The sequence below is a fragment of the Pseudorasbora parva genome, chromosome 15 (assembly GCF_024679245.1).
Source record: "Pseudorasbora parva isolate DD20220531a chromosome 15, ASM2467924v1, whole genome shotgun sequence".
In the NCBI taxonomy this organism is placed as follows: Eukaryota; Metazoa; Chordata; class Actinopteri; order Cypriniformes; family Gobionidae; genus Pseudorasbora; species Pseudorasbora parva.
Genome location: NC_090186.1, coordinates 6,678,337 through 6,696,371, shown reverse-complemented (window position 1 = coordinate 6,696,371; position 18,035 = coordinate 6,678,337). Strand labels below are relative to the sequence as shown.

Here is an 18,035-nt window from a genome sequence, read left to right as displayed (position 1 = left end):
TATAGAAATAACAAAGAAATCTAAACAATACAAATACTTTCTATTCCGCAACATCTTAAATGTATCAATTAAAGAAACAGGTTTAAAAGTTGTTTGTTTAGTTTGTTTGTGCTTTTAAAACGCAGAACCAATACATTCTTTTAGCAAAGGAGAGACCGCGGGAAAATGACGTCACTTCCTGTTTGGCGAATCTGTACGGTGTGAGGATGGCGCGGAGCTGGTGGAAATATTCTTCAAGATTTTTTTTAATCGCTGTCTACGAGCAAATTGAAAATTGCTAATTGACTGCAAATTATATTTTACCACCGCGACGGCATGGGTGTCACATCCTGAACTTCGCTGTTCAGTGTCTGGTCCATCTTGCAGTTTTATATCCGCCTGTTGTCGTTTGCTCACTTCCAGACATACAGGTATTGTTCATATACTTTAATTTAATTTCACTTTGTGCACACATACTACTCGAATACCAGTGTACTTTACTTACTTTTAATCATTGTTTGCCTAAAACCCACGATCTTACAATTCCAAGTATAATTTGTTTAAGAAGTGTAAGTTAGTGTTTTCTGGATGATTTATTACTTTTCACCTTTAATATTATGTTGACTTTTGTATTTTTAGTGTCACATTGAATTTATATTACTTATGTTTCTTCAGTAAATGACAGGAAGTTGAACTGACACGAGCCCACTGTTGCTACTATTTTCAGGAACTTGTGCTATTTTCTGTCTTTCATTAGCTGACTAAAAAATGGATGAACTTTATGGTGATCTTATTGAGAAGCCCTCTGGTAAGACTCTCAGCTCAACATATATGCTTTATTTTCACACATTTAAAATGTTCTCTGCTAGAATCATCCATCTATCTATCTATCTATCTATCTATCTATCTATCTATCTATCTATCTATCTATCTATCTATCTATCTATCTATCTAATCATTGTGGCCTATCACTAATTATAATGTATATTAGTGATGTACAATATATCGGCCACCATAACAGTAGCTGGTATATGTACATTTTTAATTTTATATATTAAAGCCAATAAATTATGGATTATTTCCTTTAGCTGAGACACTTCAGATGCGCACTGTTTGCTTGAAATATGATTGGAATCACTTCAAAAAAGGAAAATGCAGTTCAGTGCAACATCTGCAGTCTGCAGGCTTTTATTGATGAGACTTATTTTTGTAATTAGGCCTTTGAAATTGTACATAAATTTGGAGTTAGATTTATTGGCCAATATCGTCTTTCAAATATAAAAAAATTATTGATATCGGCCCAAATTTTCATATGTGCATCTCTAATGTATATTGATCTTACATCCACAAGAATCAGAACCACATTCTTGTCTATATACATTTAATTTTCAGCAATGTATTCTGCCGTGTCTGCATTAATACTTTCAGTGTATTCTTTATAAAACTCATATATCGGATAATCAACTTAACTAATAATTCCTCAACAATTTCACAAGATTATAGACCAGTCATGCAAAATAAACTAAATGTAGATAATTGAGCAGCACAAAAAATGCATTTGAAATTGAATGACATTAATATGGTTACTAACTAAATATTAAATGGTTACATTTGCAACTGGTTACATTTGAGTCCACCTGAGTGTGTATTTTATATAATATTTTTATATACGGTTGTTTGGTTTACCTCTTTTTTTTTGTATTCCCCAGTTTCTTGTCTTAACAGGTTCAGGTCACAGCACTGTGAAAAAAAACACATGTATTGGACAGGTGTATATGCTGGAATTTGTTAGCATTATGACGGTATCAGTGTTTGTATTTGATACAGGTTACAATGAGGACTCGGTGGACATTTACTCTGGCCTGGAGAACAGCCCTAAGGGTGATGGACGCAGAGGTGGGTTGCGTTAATAAGTCTTGAATTGAGTACATCACATTTCATAGTTTTTATATGTGTTTACAGTAATTTGTTCATGAATAAGTGTCAGAGAAATAGAATATTATAAATGTTGTATTGTCATTTTTTTTATTAGGTGAAGTAAACCCATTCGTTTCCCCACGTACAATGGAATCAATGGATATTTATGAGGAAATTATCAGGGAAGAACAAGAAGAAAAGGAGGCAACTTATAATGAGGTCTTGTAACTTGAACTCGTTGAATATTGGTTTGGTTTTTCTTTAAAAGTAAAAGGGTTATTTCACTTAAAAAAGAAAAATTCTGTCCTTAATTACTCACCTTAATGTCGAGATCCAGCTAAAGAACACAAATTAAGATGTTTTTGATGAAATCTAAGAGCTTTCTGACCCCATAGACAGCATCACAACGACCACTTTCAGGGCACAGAAAGGTACTAAGACATCGTTACAATAGTGCATGTGACTCCAGTGGTTCAACGTTAATGTTATAAAGCGACGAGAGTACTTTTTGTGCACAAAAAAAACAAACAAAGCACGGGCATGTGGTGCTCAGCCAATAGTGAGCCAACATTCTGCCATAGAACCCGGAAGCGCTGCACTGTGTGAATGGTGTAAGAGAGTAAAAATGATAGTTGTGTTGTATGACATGAGGTTGAGTAATTAATAACAGAAATTTTATTTTTGAGTGAACTAATCCTTTAAGAAATTGACAGAATATTTACACGGTCTCGTTTTACTTTTCTTTTATTACAGTTAAAGCAAAAATTTGATGATGCACAAAAACAAGTTAAGGAACTGCTCTCAAAGTTGCAGCTATTGCAGACAAAGGTATGTTTAAGTTAACACAAATTAACCCCCACAAATTAATTAAAAACTTTGAATAATCAGTCTGGTTTTGTTGTGCTTTAAATTTAAAGAATTCAAGTTTGAGCAGTGAAAACCTACTTCTGAAGAAGAACATTTGTTCTCTCGTCAAGACGGCTAGAATGGAGATTGTGCGTAAGGATGAGGAAATTAGCAGGCTCAGCAACAGGTAAACTTTATCTCTGGTACTAATATCAGCAAACAGATGATGAACCCTGGCTTGTTTCAGGATTGGCTTTATTTAAAAGTCACTTCCCTGTTTTTGTGTGTTACCATCGCAGGTCCGGTCGTGGAAGTTATGGTCACAATTACCATCGATCTCAAATGGACAGTGGTCCAGCAAACACAAGGCACAGTTTGAACAATCCTACAAGTTCTGTTTTAGGATCACAAGGTGCTAGACAAGATAATACTATGAATGAAATAAATCAGCACAAGGACAGAAACGCTGTGTCGGATCACTGTGCATATCTGCCAACAATGCCAACTGTAGCACCACAACCATTTGAGGTGCTCCATAGATGCCCTAGAACTGATCTTGAAAGTCCTCTGAACTGTCAGAATAAAACTTCTGAGACCCTGACTGTCCAACCAGAGAACAGAACATCAGGGGTTATAAAATATCCCATCACATCCACAGTGGCAGATGTCTCGAATGCTCCCAAAACAAATAACTCTGGACTGAGAGCCCCTGATACAAGTACTGATTGTCGATTCAGTAGCTTGAAGGACAATAAGAACTCTCCCTTAACACATATAGACAAGCTAGAAAAAACACAGAATTGCACAAGCCAGGACAAAAATTGTAACTCGAAGGATAAGGATGTGTCACCTAAGTCTCAGAGAAAAGTGGACGGCAACTCAAGCAAGCCAGGAAGAACCGAAAAAGAGCTTGCAAAAGATAGTTCTTTGTCTAGTGAAAACCGAAATCAGCAGCCTGAGGTTCCAGCCGTTTTTAAAAGTTCAGAACAATCGAAAAGCTCTTCCTCCCAGTCACGCAAAGCCTCGCCATCTGTCTCTTCCCAAACATCCAAAAGTTCAGTTAAGACAGCAGCAGATGTGGAGACACGGAGTCAAGGGCACATGCATAATCAAACTGCAGAGAGAACTAGCAGAGAAACAAGACACTCTGTCTTGAGAAGTACAGATTGTACTGTGGTGGATGAAGAAAGCCATTTCCAAAACCACAAATGGAAGAAAAGAGATGCAAGTGGCCATGGAAGAAAGGAGGAGAAAAGTTCCAGTGCAGCAAGGAGGAGTAGCAGAACCGAAAGCAGCAGACACCATGAGCAAAAGAGGCCAAAGGAGAGTGAGAGGAGTAAAAGAGATGTCAGTAACAAATGCAGTAGTAGTAGTAGAGAAAGAAGCAGCAACAGGTCAGACAGTAGCAAAGATTATGAGCGAAGGAATGCCAAGGAGGTGGATGATAAAGATGACGATAAAAGATCTAAGAAACAAGTTGATACCATAGACAGTAGGCAAGCTTTTTCTCCTCCCAGGCGTGATTCTCAACGAAAGGATGATTATAAGGGGAAATCATCAAACAGATTCGAGGAGACCTCATCCAAAAGCAAACGGCCTCATTGCTATGATAAATCTAGAACGATGGAGGATTTAAAATGTCCGGTCAAAAATGGAAGTTCTGAAAATAACTGTTTTGAAGACAAGGGTATAGTCAAGGACAGAGAAAGAAAAAGAGGCCGACATTTGGAGAAGCATAGGGTAGAGAAGCATGGAGAAACAAAACATGTTCTTACCAAAGATGTCAGAAAGAACTCCCATAAAAAGCACAAAACTGTCAGAAAAGGTCAAGATAGCGAGGATAAGGACAAAAATCTTGAATCTATTCATACGGAGTCACCATCAGTGGTAGATGTCAGCATCAATCCCTGCCAAACTTCAGAGGATAATAGTCCAGACAGAAAGCTGAGTTTCATGGAGACATTGAACCTCACCCTGTCACCTCTTAAAAAACAGAAGCAGTTCTCCGATCTCACAGAAGCCAATGGAGTGTCATCTGAAGATGCCTCATCACATAACAGTAGATTATCCGACACCGTGGAGGAATTCTACGTCATAGATGAATTGAAGAACATCCAGCACAGTGACGAGGAAATGGTTAATAAGCCTGAGGCCACAACTGCAGGTGAAAAAGAAGACCTTACCAGTTCTTGCAAACAATCCGGACAAGTTGTTGATCTCTTCACAGCTGTAGACTCTGAGAAGCCCTCAGCAGAACAAACAGACATGGCGGTACAAGAAGAGAATGCCACTGAAAGTCAAGAGGTTGTGGACAAAGTGCCATCAATGGATAAAATCTCAGAGGAGAAGGAAGGCAAGACTTCAGATTCCAGTGTGTTAGACAAAGATTCATTATCAAAATTAACCCTTACTAGAAAGTCTCCAAATCGTGCCTGTGAGAATGACACCAAAGACTCTCTGGGAATTATAAATAATGCTGATGTCGCTATCACTTTGCCCTCTGAAATAGCAGAAGTAGTTTCAGATAATAGTCCTGATTCAAGTGTTGATGGTTGTCAGCAACAAGACTGTATTGCCACTTTGTCCGAAGAGGCTTCTCACATGGAAATCTCACATGGAAATCCTCAGGCAAAGTCTCAAGATTTAGAATCAGCATCAAATGGGTTTTTTCAAGATGATGTGCCATGCTCTAACAAGGCACAAAGTTTTCCTAATATTAATTCATCTGGAAGTTCTGTCAACCTGGACATTTCTTCTAGTACAGTTACTGCAAATCTAGATGACCCAAGCAAAGTTATTTGTGATGTTGAACAAGTAGGTACTTCAAAACCGGACAATAAGAGTGCAGAGGAAACACTTGAAAATTCAACATCAATTAAATCACAGCAGACTTCTGAAAAATCCCATCAAAGTCCATTATGGAGTCAGAACATTGTGGCTCCAAATGATAGCACTATTGTTGTAGAGTCTTCGCAACCTGATTCCTTAGAGCCAGATTCCACAGAAAGAGAAGAGCAGAACACAAAGTTATTGAACGCTGTTGTTTCTTGCCATGACGAAGACTCCATGATGCTTACCCTGAGGAACATCAGAGTTATTCCAGAGCCCATTAGCCCCCTCACAAGCCCAGTCCGTCAGGTGCAGAAAGCACAGCCTCAGCATGCTGAGAAGCAACCACATGTCAAAAATCTTAGCAAAGGTAAGTGTTGTTTTTTGTTGGTAGTATTGCGTTAACATTGTAACCCCCAGTTTCACAGACAAGGCTTTAAGGGTTAGTTCAAAAATGAAAATTTCATTAATTACTCACCCTCATGTCGTTGGACACCCCCGTAAGACCTTCGTTCATCTTCGGAACACAAATTAAGATATTTTTGTTGAAAGCTGATGGCTGAGAGAGGCTTAAGATGAAGGCCAACCATTGGCATTCAGTACGTACCCACTCACAAGACCCATAAAAGGCACTAAACACATCGATACAAAGTACATCTCAACTGTACAATAATTAGATTAAGTGACGAGAATATTTAAATTTTTTTGCACACAAAAACGAATTACTTTATCCACCAAGTTATTGTCTTCCGTGTAGGTTTTGGACGTGAACTCAAGCGATAGCGGCACCCCTCCTCCTCTTCCGGGTCATGTATCTGAACCATATGAACGGCGGATCTGCGCCATATTCTCGCGCATGCGTCGAGTTCACATCAATAACTTAGTGGATAAAAACATTATTTTGATTTTTGTGTGCACAACTATTTGTCGCATTGTAAGATTATTGAACAGCCACTGTAGTGAGATGGACTTTGTATCGAAGTGTTTAGTGCCTTTATGGGTCCTGTGAGTGGAAATGCACTGAATGTCAATGGAGGCCTATCTTAAGCCTTTCTCAGCCATCAGCTTTCAAACAAATACCTTCATTTGTGTTCCGAAGATGAACGAAGGTCTTACGGGTGTCCAACGACATGAGGGTGAGTAATTAATGAAATCATTTTTGGGTGAACTAAAACTTTAAGTTAGTCCCATCTTGCACTGACTTATATTAAAATATGTCAGTACCATTTTTTTAAAATCTCAAAATGCACATCAGAATTTGTTTTTCTTAATTTTTTCTATGGTATGTTTATGAAATTACTTAAATGCCCAAATTGAACTAATGCCTGATCCTGGCTTAGTTTAAGCCGTGTCTGTGAAACCGAGCCTATATTTCCCATATTTGGCAAAAATGACACTAGTTATCCCTTGGATATAACTACTGCTATCAACATTTGATTGAATTGCATGTATGTGCTTTGGGCAAACAAGTGTAACTGTACATCTTGCTAATTGGATTTCTTTTTTTTTCTTCTTTTTTCCCCTCAAGATCTCTCAACTGTGAAAACTGGCAGTGATAAGGATGAGGTAAATATGGAGATGAACAAGGAGAATAAGTCACCTGACTCTTCTGTCACGGCTTCTTCCAACAAAGGGACAAAAGATGCCCTCTCTGCTTCTGGAACTGAGGAAGATGAGCTGGAGGATGGTGAGATAGTTAGTGAGAGTGAAGAAGAGGGACCTCTGTTTATCCAGACTCCTCCAAGAGAAAAGGAAAAACCAACCTCAGGAACTCCAAGTCCAAAGCTACCTGCAGTTAGGAAAAGAGTGTCCCAAAAGAAATCTTGTACCCCTGCTAAATATTCAGAGCCAAACAAGTGTTCAAAGTCATCTGCTTCCAACGACAGTCCCACTTCAAGTAAGAGACGCTTTAAAACTGTCAGCCCACCTTTGAAAGCTGCAGTCTATACGCTAGATGAATTGATGGACATGTTAAGATCTATTCGAGTTGAGTTGAGGAAAAAGTACATGAAGCTTCAGAAAAATGTCACTAAGACTGCATTCTGCTGTATAGTGGATATGTCTCATGCCTCTTTTACAGAATTTATCAATGCAGTTGACTTGGGCAAATTGTGCTGCCAAGGTAATGACATTAAAGTTACACTTAATAAGATTATTTCATCGATCATGAGCAAGGTCCCTAAGAATGGCATCGTCAATCGTATCTTTGAGCAGAGAGCTGGAGACCTCAAGCAGAAGTTGTGGACATTTGTGGATGGGCAGTTTGATTTCTTGTTCAAGGAACTGAAGACAGCACTCAAAAATGAGTCTGAGCCATCCAAGAATGCATCAAATGAAAATAAAAATGCAACCCTTAAAAGAAAAGAGATTGAAAGTGAGGTGGTAGAAAAAGAACCTTTTAGCACACCTGGGCCTATTCATAGGGCTAAGAAGTCAAAAGTTGACACTGGAAGTTTTGTCAGAGAGGCCCTTCCAAATAATCTGCCTCGCAGGGGCCTTGGGAGCAGAGGTAAAAACATAAAAGCTGTCATGAATAAAGACGATCAGCTGGCAAAGGTGACAACATCACAACAGCTTCCTACTTCATCCTCTGAAAGGTCTTTCCACGAAGGTACCTCAGAATCTGACAATAGAATCTCTTTTGTCCGTCGTCTCTCCCATAATGGATCGATTCAAGATAAGTCAGACTTTGAAATTCTAACCGAGCAGCAAACATCAAGTTTAACCTTTAACTTGGTTTCTGACTCTCAAATGGGAGAGATATTCAAGTGTCTTTTGCAAGGGTCTGATTTGCTTGAATCCAGTGTGCCTGTTGGTGACAATACAAGTTGGCCACTCAGCACACCTCGAAAAGAAGGACTTCCAGGGGATAGTTTGATTGGGATTATGACCCCTAACAAGGCAACCCCATCTAAATTCATCACATCCTGGTCTTCCATTTCCCCTTACAAGTTTGCTTCAAACAGCAAAATGCTGGTAGACCCAGCAATTCTCGATGAAAGCTGTTTGTTAGAAGTCCCCTCTAATTCTGAACCATGTCATCTTCCTGTTCAGTCAACTGTAATCTCTCAAAGATCCTTCTCTATCTTGGCGGAAGATCTAGCAGTGTCCCTTACCATCCCCTCACCATTAAAGTCCGATAGTCACTTGAGTTTCTTGAATCCTGGAACTGGACAGCCATTTTCTGCCCCAAACAGTGTCCTCAGTGCCCATTATAGTGAAGACGCTCTTCTTGATGGAGAAGATGCGACCGAACAGGACATCCACCTTTCTCTAGACACCGATAACTCAAGTTGTGGGTCGAGTCCCAGCAGGACATGGGAGAGCTCTGATCCATCCGGTTTCCAGTTCCAACCGAATTTACAAATGCAAGCTGTGGTAATGGAGAGGTCAAATGACCATTTCATTGTGCGAATAAGACGGACATCTACTGGCCCAATTGAAAGTAAACAAAATGAAGGCAGAGCAGTACCAGCGTTAGCTGAACGTCCAGAGCCCAAGCCTAATCTCACTGTGACCAATGAAAACTTGGGTCCTGCACCTGGAGAGATGATGAACAAAAGCCTAACCAATGTAAACATGTCATGTCATATTTCAGATAAATCAATAGTAGCTCAACCGTCAAGCCAAAAATCCTCACCTGAAGGTGCTTGTGATGGTGGCAACTTTTTCTGCAACAATGCTGAGCCTGTTTCCAAAGAAACCTGTGTTACTGCTCCTGAGGAAAGCAGTGCAGCAGAGATTGAAACATCAGATATGTCAGGAATTGTAAGGAACACAATACAGAGCCCAAGTGCGCCAAAGTCTAAATCCGAGAGGATGTCAAAGAAACGCAAAAAGCACCAATCGGAGCCAAAGGCAAAGCACTCAAAGGTAGAAAAATCTCAAGATAGACATTCCAGGTCCAGGCATAAGAAAAGGTCAAAATCCTCCAAAGAAAAAGTCTCAACTGCAATACCCCAGGTGTCCCCTAGCAGCCTGTCTGCTAAGAATGTTATCAGGAAGAAAGGGGAAGTGGTGGTGACATGGACCAGGTGAGTGGAATGCATTTCAACTTCTGTTTTGTTATTTATTATGTGTGCATAATGTTTTGAACTTACGTTAAGAAACCAATAAAAAAAAAGCTGATGTCTTTTGAAGGGATGAAGATCGGGACATACTCGTCGAGCTTAAAATGAAGGGGACTTCACCCAAGACATTTGCTGCTCTGTCGAAAAGGTTGAAGAAGTCAACAGAGCAGGTATGCTTTGTTATTGTGTATTTTAAATATGACTTCAGCTAACTGCTTTGTTGTAAACTAATGATTGCTGTTCTTTGACAGATCGAGGAGCGGTTCTCTCAATTAATGAAGCTATTCAAGAAGAAAGAGAAAATGGAGAACTGACCCAACAAGAACGAAATTGAACAGACTTTACAAAGTAGTCTATGGAGATTTCAATTTCTGCATCAGCATCCAACGGCAGAAATATAATGCATTGAATATGAACATCAGTGTATTATATCTGTTAATTGTCCATCTGTTTGAAAAAGCACTTACAGTTGTAACTCACCAAAAGATCTGCAGTAAATGCTATGCAGTAGGCTTTTTTTTTTTCTTTGATTAACATTCAGTGTTAGCAAATTCATAATTACTTATTCATAAAGACACCAATCAGGCAAGGTTTTGAAAAATTGATTTACTAGAGAAACATTTGCATTGTGGTCTTTACATTAATCTGTGTCAAGGACATAAACGCACAACAAAGAAAAGTGATGCTTCATAGTATTTTAAGTGCATAAAGTCCTGTATGATGCCTTGGAATTTACTTTTGGCAAGTTGGCCATTGCATGAAAAGACAACTGTAGTACTTTGTGCAATGAAACTAACAAAACAAAAGTATTTAAAGGACATCATTAACTTGTATTACAAGGTGACTTTTGTGATTTTTGCAATGCCTTTTAAACCTACCTCTGGACTAAAAATCTTTTTAAAATCTTTAACCTAAATGCTTATCGGCGCAAGTTTTGATCTCTCTTTTTCTTTCCTTTTGTTGAATGAGGTTGGTGTCGACTCTTAATGTAGAAATTGAAAAGATTATTAGTATTTTAATTTTTTGGGTCTGCAATTTTCAGGATCTTTGTTCCATTAGTCATCCTGAAAATTTTTATATTTTCATATTGATGACTTTTTTGTAGGTAATAAATGAGGGGAGTGTTCCCTTGTGTATATATTTGTAAAGTTGAACTGAACAAAGAGTTTTCTATGTTTGATTATTTTTTAAAACAATTTTTATTTGTTTTTCTCAAAGAGAAACCTAGATGTGGGGAAATACCTTGAATGTTGTTTGGAATTAAATTTTGTAAATATTTGTAGTAAGCTCTGACAAATCTTTTGAAATAAATCTTATTTATGAAATATGGCAAGTTTCTTTTGAGATGAATATTCCAAACTAAGAATTTTGGTTCTAAACTGGATTAGACAATTCAAAATAATATTCCATATCACAGGATTATATATACTGTCTGAAACCAATGTGATAAAAATATATGAACAATGGCAAACAACAGAAGCTTGGCTGGTAACACTTTCCAACACGGCTGCACTAATATGCATTAATTCATGCTTAATAATGCACAGATAATCATGAGTTAATGTATTACTAATGGTGAACTAACCCATTTATTAATGATTAACATCAGCAACTAATGAAGATTATACATGATTAATAGATTCATTAATCATGAAATTGTTATTAGTTAAATATGTCAATGTATTAATTCCTTAATAACATATATTAACTAATAATGTAAATGAACGTGTTAATTACCACAACGAGTCAAAGCCATGCATTTTACCTTCCAGTTGTCTGCTTTAATTAATCATTAGCTTATGATTTATAAAGGTATCATTATATGACTTTACTTGTTGGGGCACATGACTATTAACTAATTCAGAATTAATTCAAAACTCATAACCATAACTACATATTACTTAATAAGTTAGTTAATAGTCATGTGCCCCAACAAGTAAAGTCATAACATAACGATACCTTTATAAATCATTAGCTAATGATTCATTAAAGCAGACAACTGGAAGTTGAAATGCATGGCTTTGACTCGTTGTGGTAATTAACACATTAATTTACATTATTAGTTAAAATAATATGTTATTAAAGAATTAATACATTATGACACATTTAAGTAATAACTTTTTAATGATTAGTTAATCTATTAATCATGTATAATCTTCATTAGTTGCTGATGCTAATCATTAATAAATGGGTTAGTTCACCATTAGTAACACATTAACTCATGATTATCTGTGCATTAATTAAGCATGAATTAATGAATATTAGTGCAACCGTATTGTAAATGTTACCTATACTTTAATCACTATTTTAGGCTTACTATTGTAGTTTGTATCAGAGGGGGTATAAATCCAGTGATCCAATGAACAGTTCACAGCTCACTGACAATACTATGGTCTATCAGAATTGAGACATTTAGGTCACAGCCTGGTAACTGTTAACCTTACTTCACCTCTGAAATCAGTGTTGCCAAGTCCCCGGTTTTCCAGCGGAACTGGGCTACTTTTACACTGTTGCCTCAGGTTGTTTTTTAGTCCGCATGTTGAAGCGGACCCCTGAAAGCCAGGACTCGATTTGTACCCTGATTGGGCAAGTTTTGGCTGTGATTGGGAAGGTTTTGAGTAGCAAGGTTGCTGGATTTGTTAGGGAAACCTGGCACCCTGTCTGGAATCTAGATTTAAAGGGACAGTTCACCCAAAAATGAAAATTTGATGTTTATCTGCTTGTCTAATTCTAATTAGACCCCATTGACATGCATTATATGAGCAATGGTTAAAAATCTTAATTTGTGTTCTACTCAAGAAACAAACATACCTACATCTTGGATACGCTAGGGGTAAGCAGATAAACATCACATTTTCTTTTTTGGGTGAACTATCCCTTTTAACTTTAATCCCACCGACTCATGCTACTGACATGACAGGCCTAAACTTCATTTAGATTCCAATATTATGAATGCATGGATGATTATGAATGAACTTTATTTTTAATAAATATCCAGGTCACGTGGGGAAGACATTGTGCGTTTGTTCCTTTATTTCACCACGGATTTGTTTGTAAACAAGAGACTGGATTTGCAGACAGGATGAGATTACATGAAAAAAGTAACACATTAATGTGATTTTTTTTTAATATGTGATAGTATTGCATTGTTACGGATCGTTTGAAATCTATTGATTATGTGTCTAACAGAACATACCTCATCACGCTGTCAAAGGCTGGTGAACCCTTTATTTGTTGGTTCACTCTCGATTCGGGATCAGACTCGGGCATGTATGGGCCAGGGCACGCAAAGCCCAACGTCCCGGGGCTATGCATTTTCCAGATGGCTACCAAAATGTAAGCACGGCCTGCTGATGGGCTATCTTAAATAGTGAATATAACATTCCTTTCTTGATCTGCATTGTTCATTAGAGCATGCTGATTTGTCTGACTTTGCATTAAGGCGAGTGTGTGTAATGCACAGTTCACGCTAATAGCCACCGATCGGTTGGACCAAGTAATAAAAAAAAATACATTCCAATCAATCGCGGGTGGATAAGAGATATATCGTGTTTGTTTGATAAAGACATTTTCCAAGCCCTGTGGGCAATTAATTCCGGTTACCGTTTCTCTGCACGCTTTCAAAACAATTCCCACATGAACTGACAGGGGAGCTGAAGCTCATTAAATAGGCAAATCTTATCCAATCTTAGCCATGGGCGTTTAATTCCAAGTCTTCAGTGCGGCATACCTATAAAAAACTAATATTCCAGGAGAGAGGCTGAAAACCAGAGTAGAAAATAGCCTAATACTTATTATTATGGTCTTTTTGATGGGAAAAACCATGCACGTCATAAGTTGACCTCAGACAACTGTATACAAAAATAAAGCCAGTTCATGACACCTTCAAACTCCACAGTTCGTTACATATCTATCTGCAGTAATCTATTAAAAGCATGGCTTACATTCTTGAAGGTGGTTTTCAGCTTCTCACTTGTTACATCACCCTCAGACTGGCCAAAAATAGTCCCTTCAAGCGTTTGACAATAAAATCAGACATGACACATTGATCACCATGACTCGTCTAGACACAATTGGTATGTTCAGAGTGGAATCTGGCTCAGAGTACTGAATACTGCACAGTACACACAGTTCATACTCTTTTTTAAGAATTAGTGAAACAGTATGTATTATGCAACAATTCATGTTTCAAGAAGCTGTTCATGATTGAACACATGAACTAGTACATGCTAGTGCAATTTTGCACATTTCATTTAAAGTCCGGAAGTGAACCGGAAGCAGCAAGTGAGTTTTCTTCAGTGCTGTGACGTATTTCCAAGTGAAAGGGAATATTGAATATAGGGCAGGGTTTTACCTCAGCGCTCCTCTCCATCTCTCGCTCATAGCAGACTAATGGTTGGAGCGGATTGGTTACGCATTTTCAAACCTACGCCATCAAACTGACATCATCTGAGAAGGGAATCCGATTCCAGACCGGAAGTAATTTTCCAGATTTTGATTAAAGATTACCGCAACAATGACAAACATTTGTTTTCTGTGTATTAACTTGCACGGATTAATTGCATCAATTTAGCTATTTTACTATTTTGGGAATTTGTCACACTGGAAATGGAAAGTCAAGTCAAACATTGCATTACGGGATACAGTATTTCATGCTTTATAGGCTATTGCACATTTTGGCCTTAGCAGTCCATCTGCGTGTGTTGAAAATGTGCAAACTGGTTGCTGTATACATACTTTATACTATAATAGTAAAAGTAGTGTGTCACATGCTATTCCAAACACAGATGGATTAACATTAAGAGAATGTTGGGTGTGTTCAGACAGTTCATTATTAATTACCTGAACATTCACGTTGGCACAGTTCCACACAGGCCATGGTGTATTTTAGGATTGTATGTTCCCCCTGAACTGCCCTCAACAGTTGTGATGCAATTTAGCCCCCTCAGGGTACCGTCCAGCCTACAGATCGATATGAGCATTGTATGAGTTCAATGCACAGAGAAACTGGACTTCATTCAACTGAGCGAGGTCCACAGAGGAGTACTAAATACTCCCATGAGGATGAAAGGATACTGGAGTTGTATCATATTGTTTTTAGTGGGATGAAAGTGTTTTGTGAATACCACTAAAATGTAAGTTTTTATTTTGTATGGGTGTCTGTCTGTCTGTCTCATAAACAATACTTTTGTCCTAGTAATGTATAACCTTCACTCTTTCAGTTTTAGGCCATGTGAAAATGGGAGATTGGAACTTGTTAGGGAGTATCTTGGAGGAGGTTCACATTCACTCCACCATTGTGGGCAAAATCTGGCTCACCATTCTTTTTATTTTCCGTATGCTCGTGCTCGGGGTTGCTGCGGAAGACGTGTGGGACGATGAGCAAAGTGAGTTTGTGTGCAACACAGAGCAGCCTGGATGCAAGAACGTCTGCTACGACCAGGCGTTCCCCATATCTCTTATCAGATACTGGGTCTTACAGATCATCTTCGTCTCCTCACCATCTTTGGTGTACATGGGACATGCGCTCTACCGGCTCAGGACGCTGGAGAAGGAGCGCCACAGGAAGAAGGCTCATCTGAAAGTGGAGCTGGAGGAGACGGAGGCTTTGGAGGAGCACAAAAAGATCGAGAAGGAGCTTAAGAAGCTGGAAGAGCAGAAGAAGGTGAGGAAGGCTCCTCTGAGGGGCTCCTTGCTGCGCACATACGTGTTGCATATCTTAACCAGGTCGGTGGTGGAAGTGGGATTCATAGTGGGGCAGTATGTGCTTTATGGCATCGGACTGGCGCCGTTATACAAGTGTGAGCGCGACCCCTGCCCCAACAGTGTGGACTGCTTCGTTTCACGGCCAACCGAGAAGAGCATCTTTATGATTTTCATGCTGGTCATTGCAGGGGTGTCCCTGTTCCTCAACCTCCTGGAGATATTCCATCTTGGTGTGAAAAAGATCAAGCAGACCTTATATGGATCCAAGTACAACGGAGATGAAGATAGCATTTGCAGGTCAAAGAAAAATTCCATGGTCCAACAAGTATGCATCCTTACAAATTCCTCACCACAAAAACATATGCATTTGACGCACACTTCCCTCGCAGTGGTGCCAGATGGACAGATGGCAACTTTGCCTTTCTATATGCCAATGGCTGGTCCTCCATCTAGCCATGAGGTGCCAAACGGTGACCCTAATAGATCTGAGCAACCGCCCAGGCAGAACCGTTTTCCCAGCCAGCCCGAATTCCAGGCTCTCCAACAGCTGGGAGCCACTGAACGACGGTCCACTTTAGACAACCGTCAGCACTCCTGCAGCAGCGAGGAGTCTGGGCCCAAGGGCTCCGGACCACCCAAAAATGTTGGTCAGCTGCCCAGAGCTTCACTCAGAGCGAGTCACATAGAGATACCAGCAGCATTACGGAAGCAGAGCCGCGTCAGCAAAGACTTCAGCGAGGAGAGTGATTCCCCGGACAGCGGGACTTACCCCACTGCCAGGAAAGCCAGCTTCATGTCACGGGGGCTTTCAGAGAACACATCTGATAGTCCAGACTCCAAGAGTGGATCGGACACGGAGGCCAATCGTATAGCTCAGGGGGAGAGTCCAGCTATAACACCACCCCCTGCCAGTGGACGCAGAATGTCAATGGTGAGTAGGGGAACATATAATCCACTTTCCACTGGTTAAGTCGAAACTAATACTGTTTCTGGGCTCAAGCCTCTGCTCTGTTTCAAGTTAGAAAACGTCAGTTTACGAGCATTATTCATTTATTGTGCACTTCTTAGCGAAACTTTTAAAAACTCACAATGTACATTATAGTCTCCTGCTCGTGGTGTCCCAAAAAGATTTAGTAAAGATGAATCTCTGTCTGTCACTTTGATATGCAGATAAAGCTTAGCATCATGTTTTTTATTCGTAAACTAAGAGAGAGACATTGATAAGATATGTGAGACTGAACAACCAGCTAGAATGTGTTGTGAACAGTGTCAACAAACAGTCAAATCTCGTCAACGAAATCATGAAAACGTTTATTTTTCTCAAGGAAACGAAGAAAGATCATCATAATTAAAGCTAAAGGAAAGTTTACCTGTTTTTGTTAAATGTTGATAGGTTCACATTATCATATGAAAAGTTCTTTCATATATTACTCGTCACTCGTCTGAATGTTATACGCCTGTTATTTTAGACAAAGAAAAGACAAAAACTGACTGAAGTGTAAAAAACTAACACCAAAGTTATTTTTTAAGTTCACAGTATATAGTAGATTTTGATTTGATGGCTTATGATTCATGCAGTAAACATGAATAATAATAATTATTTTTTTTTTCAGAGCATGATTCTGGAGCTGTCTTCAATCATGAAAAAGTGACATTTTGGCTTCTGGCTGAATTTTCATTGACTCCATTACTGCACATGAATTCAGATGACTTACATACTGTAGTGCTACTCTCAATAAATGCTTTCACAAAAATTAGGCCTATTCTTTTTTCTTCTTTTCTTTACAATCTATGGATGGTGATGGTGGCTATCATTGGATATGTTTGAAAGAGGCGAGATTTAAGGGCTTTTTAATATAGTTAATTTTCGTCTTGATACTGTTGAATTTTACAAGTAATATTCTATATTATCCAGCCATATGCTTTTTTGTGTTATACACATAATGGTTTTAATAGCCTCAACATCACTGTATGGCAATGTCAAAACAATTACAGAGGAATCACCATAATGACAAAGCATGAATCAAATTGAATGTACAATGGAAAATCTTAACATTTAATTGGTGTTTTTTATTTGTGTCTATGTCCTACCATCATCATTCACAGCGCTTGGGTATTTCCGCATGAGCCCCGCCCTATTGTGTATTCCAGACTACTTCGTAAGTCCTACCGTTTGGAGGTCTCCGGGCTGCAGTGATGCACACTTGGGCTATCGGCTGCTCTCTTAGCTCCTCACTGCAGACCTAATGTCGTTCCACACCCGTAAGACCTCTGTTCATCTTCAGAACACAGTTTAAGATATTTTATATTTAGTCCCAGAGCAGAACGGTCATGAATCAGCGTATCGATTCATGATTCGGATCGCCAATGTCACGTGATTTCAGCAGTTTGACACGCGATCCGAATCATGAATCAATCTGCTGATTCATGACCGTTTGAATCTTTATTTGAGGATTGAAAACAAACGCGGAAGAGAAGACAATGCTGAATAAAGTCGTAGTTTTTGTTATTTTTTGGACCAAAATGTATTTTCGATGCTTCAAGAGATTCTAATTAACCCACTGATGTCTCATATGGACTACTTTGATGATGTTTTTATTCCCTTTCTGGACATGGACAGTATAGTGTGCCTACATAAATAATATAAAATATCTTAAACTGTGTGTGAAGATGAACGGAGGTCTTACG

At 38.8% G+C, this 18,035-nt stretch overlaps 2 protein-coding genes across 3 annotated transcripts; both read left to right on the top strand.

Annotated features, from left to right (window-relative positions):
• Window positions 1-164: 164 nt before the first annotated feature.
• On the top strand, window positions 165-10,970 carry casp8ap2 (caspase 8 associated protein 2). Of its 2 annotated transcripts, none has more exons than XM_067416901.1 (10): window positions 165-410; window positions 737-787; window positions 1,807-1,875; window positions 2,012-2,115; window positions 2,650-2,724; window positions 2,814-2,929; window positions 3,042-5,941; window positions 7,100-9,605; window positions 9,712-9,811; window positions 9,893-10,970. In XM_067416901.1, exons 2-10 carry the CDS (start codon window positions 748-750, stop codon window positions 9,953-9,955), a joined length of 5,973 nt encoding a protein of 1,990 aa, XP_067273002.1. In that variant the 5' UTR covers window positions 165-410; window positions 737-747; the 3' UTR covers window positions 9,956-10,970. The 2 variants fall into 2 exon arrangements, with proteins under 2 accessions (XP_067273002.1, XP_067273003.1); XM_067416902.1 differs by having other exon boundaries at window positions 707-787.
• A 3,704-nt stretch (window positions 10,971-14,674) lies between these two features.
• gja10b (gap junction protein alpha 10 b) lies at window positions 14,675-16,999 on the top strand. Its single transcript, XM_067418457.1, has 3 exons — window positions 14,675-14,776; window positions 14,864-16,278; window positions 16,961-16,999. The coding sequence occupies exons 2-3, from the start codon at window positions 14,881-14,883 to the stop codon at window positions 16,997-16,999; spliced, it is 1,437 nt and encodes a 478-aa protein (XP_067274558.1). The 5' UTR covers window positions 14,675-14,776; window positions 14,864-14,880.
• Window positions 17,000-18,035: the final 1,036 nt, after the last annotated feature.

Bases quoted from the DNA above. Each gene is read 5' to 3' on its own strand.
- casp8ap2 (XM_067416901.1), top strand. From the start codon at position 748: ATGGATGAACTTTATGGTGATCTTATTGAGAAGCCCTCTG. The intron at 2,725-2,813 runs GTATGTTTAAGT...TTAAATTTAAAG, and splicing joins TGCAGCTATTGCAGACAAAG to AATTCAAGTTTGAGCAGTGA. The intron at 5,942-7,099 runs GTAAGTGTTGTT...TTTCCCCTCAAG, and splicing joins TGTCAAAAATCTTAGCAAAG to ATCTCTCAACTGTGAAAACT.
- gja10b (XM_067418457.1), top strand. From the start codon at position 14,881: ATGGGAGATTGGAACTTGTTAGGGAGTATCTTGGAGGAGGTTCACATT. The intron at 16,279-16,960 runs GTGAGTAGGGGA...TTTTTTTTTCAG, and splicing joins GTGGACGCAGAATGTCAATG to AGCATGATTCTGGAGCTGTC.